General features: G+C 40.8%; 2 protein-coding genes across 2 annotated transcripts; both read left to right on the forward strand.

The window, feature by feature from the left end:
• Positions 1-141: 141 nt before the first annotated feature.
• pigw (phosphatidylinositol glycan anchor biosynthesis, class W) lies at positions 142-2,350 on the forward strand. The gene is made up of 2 exons (XM_015961809.3): positions 142-273; positions 587-2,350. The coding sequence occupies exon 2, from the start codon at positions 590-592 to the stop codon at positions 2,087-2,089; it is 1,500 nt and encodes a 499-aa protein (XP_015817295.1). The 5' UTR covers positions 142-273; positions 587-589; the 3' UTR covers positions 2,090-2,350.
• A 138-nt stretch (positions 2,351-2,488) lies between these two features.
• On the forward strand, positions 2,489-10,833 carry ggnbp2 (gametogenetin binding protein 2). Its single transcript, XM_015961807.3, has 14 exons — positions 2,489-3,442; positions 4,195-4,319; positions 5,542-5,622; positions 5,758-6,011; positions 6,250-6,348; positions 6,448-6,561; positions 6,673-6,882; positions 7,399-7,573; positions 7,647-7,835; positions 7,924-8,050; positions 8,124-8,243; positions 8,330-8,478; positions 8,557-8,769; positions 10,079-10,833. Exons 2-14 carry the CDS (start codon positions 4,227-4,229, stop codon positions 10,280-10,282), a joined length of 2,028 nt encoding a protein of 675 aa, XP_015817293.3. The 5' UTR covers positions 2,489-3,442; positions 4,195-4,226; the 3' UTR covers positions 10,283-10,833.
• The last annotated feature ends 19 nt before the right edge of the window (positions 10,834-10,852 follow it).

A 10,852-nucleotide genomic window follows, 5' to 3' on the forward strand; every position in this document is an offset into this window, starting at 1 on the left:
CTAGAGTGCTGTTTTATTTATATATTAAACAAAATAAAAACGGATAAATAGTTTTTTTAATGTCCCCCAAAGTGGTTATCAACCATTTACATGCTGTGTACGAAAAATATCTCAGGTCATTGAAAGTAGCCATAAATCCGAGTTGTCCACAACGCACCACGAATCCCGGAAGTAACGTAGGTATGTGGAAAATGAACTTCCGTCTTATAAACAGTCTACAGAACAGGTTTGGGTTACAATATGTATTTCTGACAGTCAGCTAAAATTTCTACGGTGAGTACTGCTGAATTAACGTTTGAAAACTTTTTATCGTTTACAAATAACGAGTTTTACCTTTTAGCCGTCTGATCGTGTTTTAAAAATGTGTTTCCTGATAAATAAATGCCTATACACTAGTGCGTAAAACTGCTGTTTGTGACTGGAAACCAATTTGTCAGGAATCCATGCTCTTGAAGGCACTGTTTCCCTCTTCTATCACCAAATGAGCATTGCAGCTGTTCACCGTCTGGTCATACATGTTAAGATGGTCTATTCGTCATTTATAAACCTTTTTTTCCCACATGTAATATTAATTGTTTTTTTACAGGCAATGGCTGAGAAGGAAGTGAAGGAAGCGTTCATCCGTAATCTCAACGGCACCAGTTTAGCAGAAGTGACTCTTGGATTATCTCTTGCTCCAGTGGTCCTCATTAACAGAAGCCTCATCCTAATTCTTTACTACCAGGCCAAAAGGACTCTACCACTGCCTTTTCCTATCATTTCTCACCTGTTCCTGGACTTCTCTGTGCTGATCCTTCCCCTCACCCTGTCATGCACCATTCTGAGCAGCAACATCCTCCATGTTTTCACCAGCCTCGCATTTGTCTCAGCTTGCGGGGTTTGCTACATCTGTTTCACCAGCACTCAGTCCCATGCCCAGCCTCTACAGAAGAGTGTCAGGATTTTCTTACAAAGTCACACCCAGTTCAACCAGGTTCCCTTTGTGACCCTCTTTCGAGTGTTTGTGAATGTGAAAACAGCCATCAGCATTCTTGCGGTAGACTTTGCCATCTTTCCAAGAAGATATGCTAAAACGGAAACCTATGGGACAGGGGCTATGGACTTTGGAGTTGGAGCGTTTGTGTTTGCAAATGCTCTGGTCTGTCCTGAGGCAAGGAGGAAGAGCATCTCAGGATCCAAGATGAGTCACGTCACAAAGCAGATCCTATCTGTCTGGCCCCTGCTTGCTCTTGGCTTTGCTAGATTTGTGAGCGTCAAAATGACCAACTACCAAGAACATGTGACAGAATATGGTGTCCACTGGAATTTTTTCTTCACACTAGCAACCGTCAGAGTCCTGGCTTCTGTGCTTTTGACCTTTTTACCAGCCAGACAAATGTGGATTCTCGGTCTTGTGATTGGTATGTTTTATCAGTTTATTTTAGAGGCAACAGAGCTAAAGGTTTTCATTATGCACAACAATGACAGAGAAAAGGACTTTCTACATGCCAACAAGGAGGGAATATTCTCTCTGGCTGGTTACGTTGCCATTTATCTGATAGGAGTTCAGATTGGACTCTATGTGATGCAACCAAGATCTCGAGTTAGTGAGTGGCTCAGAATGCTTTTAAATCTTTTTTTGGGAAGTCTGGTCTTGTTTGGTTGCTTGCACATTTGTCAGAATCTGGTGGAACCCGTGTCTCGCCGCTCTGCAAATTTCCCTTTTGTCCTTTGGACTGTCGCTCAGTCTTTGTACCTTCTATCTTGTCTTGGTCTAGCCGATATGGTTTTGCTGTTCTCAAAAAGAACATCTGGCTGTCACGCCATACCGTCGTCACTGAATTTGTATAAGAAAGGAGCGGACAGCGACGAACTGAGCGGCAAGGAGAGAGGAGAAACCGAAAGACTCTGCTTCATCCAAGCTGTTAGCAGGAATCAGCTGTTGTTTTTCTTGCTTGCAAATCTCATGACTGGACTGACCAACTCTCTAGTGGACACACTTAGTTGTAGCAGTTCATTTTCAGTGTGTGTTTTATTGCTCTACATGTTCATAAATTGCTTGGTGATGTACGTTTTACATTTGTGTGGAATTACAGTTAAATTCTGGTAAGGAAATTCAAAGCATTTAGTTGCAAAATTCTATATGTGTGGTGAAAATGCTCTGTTGTTACAAACGTATGTATTGAGTTTGTCTCTGGATAAAGGACGACTTGAACTAAATATTTATGGGAGACTAAACTTTTGCGTCCTGCTTTTTTTTAAATGACCTTCACTGTTAACCACAAATGAATGAGTTCCACCTACGTCAGAACAGTCATCTGTAAAACTGGCACTGGTTTTCCAGGAATGGATTAAAAATGTAACAGGAAAAATGTTATTTGGTTTATTGTAACAGCTGGGTGTTTTCAGGAATGTTACCTCTCTGTAGATTGTTTTACAGCTTCAAATCAGAAATACGGTAACTGGAAGGACATGAAAAAGGCAATTTTTATAAAATGTATTACAGGGTTCTTTCAGCCATTCAAAAGTGTGTTTATGTGTAAAACGTATTACCATTTCACTCTTAAATAGCTTCCTGAACACCAACCACTATTCACAGAAATGGTGTTTGTGCAGATTGAGGAGCTAACAGCTAGTCTGAACACTGAGACAAATGTTTTGCTCTAATCTTCAAATTCTCACATCAGTTAATGTAAATTTATTTTGCAAACCTATTTTAGCTAAATTGTTTAAAAAATCTTGCCAGACCTGACCCTTGGATGCTACATTTTGTTGCTGGTGGTTAATGTTTTTAAATAACAAACGTGAAACTGATTATTTTCTTTTTATTGGAAAATAATGGACATTCGTGAGTCGGAGGGATTTCATTGCTTTAAACCATATGTGTAAAACCAGATTCTGTGGTGGACTGGCGACCTGTCCAGGGTGTCCTCTCACTCAATGACTGCTGGAGTTTGGCACCAGCTTCCTTCAACATTACTGAGGATAAGTGAGTATGAAGAGGAGTGCTGATTTTTCAAAATAGAATGCCAAAATGCACAAATTCAAACACCCAAAGTACAGACATTTAAAAGATAATGTATCTAGCAAATTAGTATGGGATACATGTGCATTATCTGCTGGTTGCTCCTCTGACTGGTATGGTGCCCTGGTAAAACACCTGTTCATTTAGAAGGCAACAATTGTAAAAAAAAAGAAAGTATTTTTTTAGAAACAAAATATTTATAAGATCTCTTTTCAATGTATGATTCGTTCGTTACTATCAAATGAAAAATGTTATATAGTAGTGTTTGGTTTATTTATTTGTTTTATTCTCACCAACGCCCTCTAACGGCGGCACGTCTAATAGCGCCCTGACGTTCATACAGGGTAAAGGTGAAATCAGTCATGAAGATTCCGTCACCGTAGCAGCCTCAGTCACTGTCGCACTTATTTGTTTTTGTATGTAACTTGCGAGACGCGGGTAAGCAAAATTAGCGATTCATTTAATCGAACTCCATCTTTACTTTGCCAATAAACCAGCTGCGTTGTCAGAAATGTGTTTTATACGAAGAACGGACGGCAGTGTCGGTCGCTAAGTAGCCGCTCTCATAGTTTAACTTTATAGTAGCTAAGATTAGCTTGCTAACGTTAGCAATGGTGTGAACGAGCAGGTTAGACACGGTTCCTGACATCGACAAGGCAAAGCCAAAATGTGTAAATTCCCCAACATATGTGTTAAAGCGAATTGAGCACTACATTATGGAAAGTGCTGCTGTTTAATTTCTTCTAACAAATGTCTATTTCTAATATAATAGGGATTTTTTTAAAATACGGAATTAGCTAGCATGCTAGCATAAACTATGGGATCTTTAGTTGTTATGCACAGCTATCGGCATTATACGTGGGTGGCTCAATCTATGCTTACTTGACCCCAATCAAACAGAAGTTGTAGATACATTTTATGAAGCTAATACTTTTGCCATGTTCCCATCTAATCTCTGTATTTTCGCTAACCTAGCAGGCTAAATCTGGGTCAAGACATCAGCTAGTGAGTTACTTACGGGGTAATTAGAACGGTTAGTTCTGTTCTAATTCTCAGTGTGTTTTGTTGAGGTTTAGATTGTAAAACAAATGCATGTCGATGACAAAATGTTGTTACTAGCTAAGAGAACCGGCTGTAATAGCACCGGCTTGATGCAGCCTATAATGTATCTCGGTGTGTTCAACCTGCAGGTGCTACACAGAAGCCGAAAACGGAAGAAGTCATGGCACGTCTGGTAGCAGTTTGCAGGGAAGGAGAGGAAGACTACCAGTTTTTGGCCAGACAGATCCCCCTGTATATTGATGACACTCTCACGGTAAGAATCTGTGATAATGAGGATGCTTTTGCACATAAACTGGAAGAAACCTGATTGTGGAAACATGCAGCTTTGGAAAAAGTATTTTCCTCCTTAAAGATTTCTTTTATTTTCTTTTGTCACACTTGGTTGTTTCACCAAAGAAATTTGATTATCATACAAAGATGATGGTATTAGGAAGAAAAGCTATCCAAAGCCACCGGTCCCTATGTGGAAAAAGTAATTGACCCAAACCTTTTAACCGGTTCTAACATCCTTGATGGCAACAGTTTTCATGATAACAGTCAATGAGTCTATATCGATCACTGTAGAGGGAGTTTGCCCCACTCTTCTTTGCAGAATTTCTTGAATTCAGCCACCTTGGAGTTTTCCACAAATCTCAGTTGGATTTAGGTTTGGATTTTGGCTGAGCCTCTCTAACCCTTATTTTTTTAGTAATTCAGAGGTGGATTTGCTGGCATACTTTGGATCATTGCCATGCTGCATAACTCAAGTGCACCCAAGCTTAAGGCGATGAGCTGACATTTGGACATTCTGCTTCAGGATTTTCTGGTAGAGAACAAAAAACCATGGGTGCATCAGTTGCAGCTGATGGTCCAGGTGCTGAAGCAGCAAAGCAACCCCAAACTATTACACTACCACCGCTGTGCTAGACTGTTGGTATGATCTTTGTCCGAAAGGCTTTTCGTTTAACCCTATCCTTCCCAAAAGTTTCACTTTTCTCTGATCTTGTCACTAAATTCTTCCCTAAATCTTTGCATATCCCCATCATGTTTCTATTCAAATGTGAGCTGCAGCTTTATGTTGATGTCATTTTTATCTTATCTCCTTCTACTTGCTGAATCAGGAACTCCAACCTCAGTCATCATAACCAAACAAGACATGTGATGCTTTAGATGTTCTTGGTCCGTTTAAGTACTTTTTCACATAGAGCCATGTTGGTCTCTGTGCCTTTTGTTCCTGTGATAAATTCAACCATCGTTTGAAAGCTGATTTGTATTTTCTCTGGTTATCTGTGTTTGATGCTGGAATGTGTGTGCTGATCTGAAATATTCAAGTGGGATAAAAAGCTAAACTATAAAGGGGCTAATACTTTTTCACAGCACTGCAAAACTGCTTGGATCGCTTTAAAATAAAAGTGCAGGTGGCTTGAGTTAAAGTTCTGATTTAGGATCCAATATAAATTAATCTAGACTGATCATTTTGATATGATGCTCGTCAGATGGTGATGGAGTTTCCTGACAGTGTGATGGATGTCGACAGCCATGAAATCAACACTTCTCACTGGAAACAGTTTACCGAGGTGGGTTTGAATATTTTACACAATGTCCTTGAATTTACCTAAAAACTACGCATACGTAATATCCTGAAAATTGTACATTTATTTGAGTAATTGTTTAAAAATGTGATAACATTAATGGGATTTTCCTGCCTCTAGGATTACTCCAAGCTGAGGCAGCAGGACTTGAATATTGCCTTGGTGGTGGCATCCAGAGAGGTATATGGTGCTTTATCTCAGCTGGTGCCTTGTGTGGGCTGCAGACGAAGCGTTGAGCGCCTCTTCTCGCATTCGGTGGAATCGGGGAACCCAGCTCTGGAGCCCCTCACAGTGAAACCAAAAGGCATGCTCACCGTCACCAAGGCCTGTTTAGCTGACAGGAAGAAGCTTTATACCCTCTTCTACATTCATGGGTGAGAGACGGAGGAGTCTTCTTTCGTGTTCACACTTAATTATTAGTCCACTCATTAAACGTATAATTGGTACTAGTTTACCCTAGCCAGTATATTACTTCAGTTAAAGAAAACAACTCAAGACTTTTTTGTGTTCACTTAATTATTTAGACTCCTTTACAACAAATGTGTTGATGTATTCATATAAAATCAACCCTTTAGTTTAGTTCAGTATTATTTTCTTGTCATTTGTTTACAGATCAAAGTTAAATGACTTGATTGATGCAATTCCAAAAAGTAAAAAGAACAAACGCTGCCAGTTGCACTCCTTAGACACACACAAACCTAAACCTTTGGGGTAAGTAGTGTTTGTCTCTCTAAATTTCACTAATTATTTAAACGTTAGCTTTAACAACACAACCGTCTGTTAAACTGTTATGATGATCGCTTGCTGCAGGGGGAGCTGGATGGATGTGTGGGAGCTGATGTCTCAAGAGTGCAGGGATGAGGTTGTCCTCGTTGACAGCGCTGGTCTTCTTGAGACACTGGAGGGATACTTGCATAAACACCGGTGAGCTGAAGCACCTTTGATTATAACATGTTGTTTTCCTGCATAAAACTGGGTTTTAGGATTAAAAAAATCCACAAACGCCATCTTCATGAACTTCCCGTCTGTCGCCAGGTTTTGCACCGACTGTAAGAATAAAGTCCTAAGAGCGTACAACATCTTGGTAGGAGAGGTGGATTCCAGTGAGGAGAAGGGCTACTGTGCTGCTTTGTATGAGGGACTGTGTTGCTGCCCTCACGAACGACACATTCACGTGTGCTGTGAAACAGACTTCATCGCTCATTTGCTTGGAAGAGCTGAGCCGGAATTCTCAGGAGGCTATGAGTGAGTCGGGTTTCAGAATAAAAGCTGCTCTAATCATGTGTTTCATCAATACGTTTAGTTTAAAGAGCAAGTCACCCCCTACCAGAGTCTAACTCCACTCCCACTTCATGTTTGAAAAATGCAACACATGCTGTTGCTTGGCAGACCGAGAAGGCGGAGCTGCTAACAAATACACACACACTCAGGCTCACGACAGAATTGTGACATCATAATGTACCAGTTTACATCATAGCATACTTCTTAGCCAATAGCGATGGCAGATTTAAATTCAAATACAGTGCAGAGTTTTTACCTGACAACGGCACAACACTGACAGTTTTAGGCAGAATATTTAAATTTTAACTAAGATGCACTGAAGTGCCAAATTATTGACGACACGTGTCTGCAGCACGATTAGACACTCGTTTATTTAGTTTATCAGCAAAAAAAGTTTATTTGGGGGTGACTTGCTCTTTAACTAAAGAAACGTACAAGTGGTTGGAAAAGTTGGGTTAACAGTAGATTTTCTTTTCTAAGACGCAGAGAGAGACACGCAAAGACAATTGACATTGCACAAGAGGAAGTCCTGACCTGTCTGGGCATTCACCTCTACGAGCGGCTGCACAGAATCTGGCAGAAACTCCACGTAGAGCAGCAGACCTGGCAGATTTTGTTCCATTTGGGAATTGATGCACTACGGAAGAGTTTCGAGGTGCGTGCTGGTCTGAGCATGACTGTGATTTTACTGAAAGCGGGGGGTTACTTTAACACCTTCATGATCCCAGATGGCAGTGGAGAAGATGCAGGGGATCAGCCGGCTGGAGCAGTTTGTCGAGGAGCTTTCCGAGGAAGAGCGAGCCAAAGAGCTGAAGCTGGAGAGAAAGAGGCAAAAGCGGAAAAATCGACGCAAAAACAAGTGTGGCTTTGACATGTCTGAACAGGAGGTAGAAGACAAGGAGAAAGTTCTGGATGAGGTCATCTTCTAATCACGATCATATGAATCTGAGGTTGTACTTAAGCTACTGCTGCTGCATGTTTTTGGGTCTTTTTGATGCATTGCAGGATCCTTTTGAGGGCAGCTGTAAGGCCTGTGGTAGCCATGGTGATGAGGAGGAAGAGACTGGCTGTCAGGGGACAGATGCCACCAGTAGAAGCACCACCTGTAGTTGCTCAGAAAACACAAAGCAATGTAAAGCTCTATTACAGTAAAACATTTAAGTCATTTTTGTAGATCTCCAAATGAGATTCCTCTATTTTTACAGATTTATCCCACAATGGAAGTGACTGTGGCTACTCCTCCAGTATGGAAGGCAGTGAGATGGGATCGCGGGAAGGCTCTGATGTTGCCTGCTCTGAGGGAATCTGCAACCACGACGAAGCAGGTCAGAATAGAATCGAATAAACTTTCAGAAATCTTATAAACATGCAGAGTGGCATTTTTAAAATCTCACTTATTTTCCTTGTGAAGGTGACGACCCGAGTGTCCACCCCTGTGCTGAAGTCAAGGAGGAGGATGGAACAGACAGCTGTGTGGACTGCTGGTCACACGCTGATGAAAACCATCAATGCAAGAGCAAGAAGAAGAAGAAAAAGGGAAAGGTCTTCTGCAACAATCAGGTGAGAGAACAAACTGAAGAATTAGCTGTTTTGTTACAGAATAATCAATAATAATGGAACATCTTCATGTTTCTCCAGGGGAAAAAGGCTGTCGGGTGTATGTCCAAGGGGAACGCAGCAGGCCACAATATGATTTCAGTGCATGCTTGTCAAACCAAAGAATTATTTTCCTCCCTATGTGGTGATACATTTACCAGCATTGCACTACGGTTACCGTGGACCGTACATCAGAAGAACCTCAGCCTTCACGTTAGGCCTCCAAGTGAAAAAAGGAGTCTGGTGGAGCTTCTGGTAAGTTATCGAGACATAGACGCCTTTCATGATCCGGAGAAATCAAGATTTTCTACCGATTTATCTTTCCTAGAACTAGGGCTGCTCGATTATGGCAAAAATAATAATCACGATTACTGTGACTGAAGTTGAGATCACGATTATTTAGGACGATTTTTCTATTTATGTTGATTTTATTTGTTTTTATTCAGTCATAAAATTGCTCAGGGCACAATCAGGACAAAAATAAATAAGAAACAAGATGATCACTAAAATAACTCCTGATTCCCAGTATAAAAAGACCAATATACTTATAGCTCATAGTCTACGACCCAAGGGCTATAGACCTTGGTTTAACTCATTTAAGTCTAACCAGTACAGACCCAAATACCAATATCTTGCAAATACTGACAGCAAGAATTATACAGCGGCATTTATAACAAATAAATGTAAATAAATTGATGTTCACAAAATGTTGCATAACATTTATTGAGTCGTGTCAAGGTGCTGTAGGAGAGTGCACTAGCACCGTGTCCTCAGAGAGATTAGTTATTAGTTATCAGCGTGAGGAACTTATTTCTACCTTATTTATAAACTATTTATTTACAAGTCCATCAGTTAATGTAATAATTGTCCCAACCACAGCTGCACCCCCCCACCCCCCAACCCGGTCTCGCAGCAATCGGGGCAAGCTGCACATGTGTTTAGCACGCCGCACGCGCACATTTAGCCATTTTTAGCGGCTCAGGAGTCCGCAGGTGTGGTGTGTGTGTGTCACTCACTCTGGTTAGTCCAACAAGGAGCCGGCTCCGAGAGCTGTTTCTTTAGCGACTGACACATCACTACATCATTCCCTTTCCTAATGTCCTGAAGAACGGTCCGGAGCGCAGGCGGAGTGTTTAGCTAACCTGCAGGAAATGGCAATGACAGTTATCCAGAAAGTAGCTAAGGGTTACCAGAGATGTTTCTCAGGTGTTCGCTAGGTACTTTTAAGATTTAAAAAGTCAAGAAGGGGGTCTGAGAAGCTGTTAGAAATAGCGTCAAAGTCGCCAAGTTGGCAACACTGTAGAGGAGCGCTTCATTTGCATCTCAGGGCAGCGCAAGTGGGAGGAGCAAATAATCGGCTTGTTTTGTTTTTTATAGTCGTTCAAAACTCAGATCGTAATCGTGATTAAAATTCGATTAATTGAGCAGCCCTACCTAGAACAAATTGTTTTGTTTTTTTTGGTGAGAGGGTTTGATTCTGAGATAACATTTGTGTTTTGTTAAAGTTGTTCCTGATGGTTTAGATTCCCTAACACAATCCTTCCTACTTGTGTTTCTGACCCAGGATGATTCAGAAGTGACCTCTGATGACGAGAACTGTCTGACTCAGGACGAAATCAAGGCATTCTTAGATCAAAACCAGTCCTTCTACAATAACCGCCACCGTTACAGACAACTCCTCAAAGAGAAATTCACCAACTACTGTCGTGCCACTGAGCAAAGGAAGCAGGTTTGTGGAACGTGGTTTGCTACAACCAGTGTCAAGTAATTGCACTAATGACATCTTCCTCCCCTGGAGAAGAGAAACACTCATGACCACTGCTGTAACATTTTTATAAGACACACTTCAGCAGTACCTTTGGTGTCTTGTTGGGTCCTTCCGTCTTTAAAGAAAGGTTCTTGCGTTCTTTTTGTGCTTTTTCTTTTGCACTTGTGCACAAACAGTTGTTCATCTCCCGTTTTCACATTCAAAGCTGTAGTTTTCTTCGACCAAGCCTATAGATGTTTGTTTCCAGTCTTCTGTGGGGTCTTTTGGGTAAAAGCACAGCGGGTAAAGAAGTTTAGCATCACAAGATGTACTTTTATGGGTTAATTTTAGGAGTCTTACTGTATTTTTTTTTTGCTATGATTTGATTTCTATTATTTCTCTTTGGTGACTCTTAAGTGTAGTGCTAAAGGTTGTACTATTATGTGTACAGAAATCTAAAGATTTTACAGAGAATAAACATCCATTTGCAATGAATTGTGGGTGTGAAAAGAGCGCAATGTGGAAAAAATGACTACGGTAAATAAAGAATATTTATTAATAAGCACAATAAATTTGTATTATTTATGAAAA

This window comes from Nothobranchius furzeri, chromosome 10 (assembly GCF_043380555.1).
Source record: "Nothobranchius furzeri strain GRZ-AD chromosome 10, NfurGRZ-RIMD1, whole genome shotgun sequence".
NCBI lineage: Eukaryota > Metazoa > Chordata > Actinopteri > Cyprinodontiformes > Nothobranchiidae > Nothobranchius > Nothobranchius furzeri.

Bases quoted from the DNA above. Each gene is read 5' to 3' on its own strand.
- pigw (XM_015961809.3), top strand. From the start codon at position 590: ATGGCTGAGAAGGAAGTGAAGGAAGCGTTCATCCGTAATCTCAACGGC.
- ggnbp2 (XM_015961807.3), top strand. From the start codon at position 4,227: ATGGCACGTCTGGTAGCAGTTTGCAGGGAAGGAGAGGAAGACTACCAG. The intron at 6,012-6,249 runs GTGAGAGACGGA...ATTTGTTTACAG, and splicing joins ACCCTCTTCTACATTCATGG to ATCAAAGTTAAATGACTTGA. The intron at 8,051-8,123 runs GTAAAGCTCTAT...CTATTTTTACAG, and splicing joins CTCAGAAAACACAAAGCAAT to ATTTATCCCACAATGGAAGT.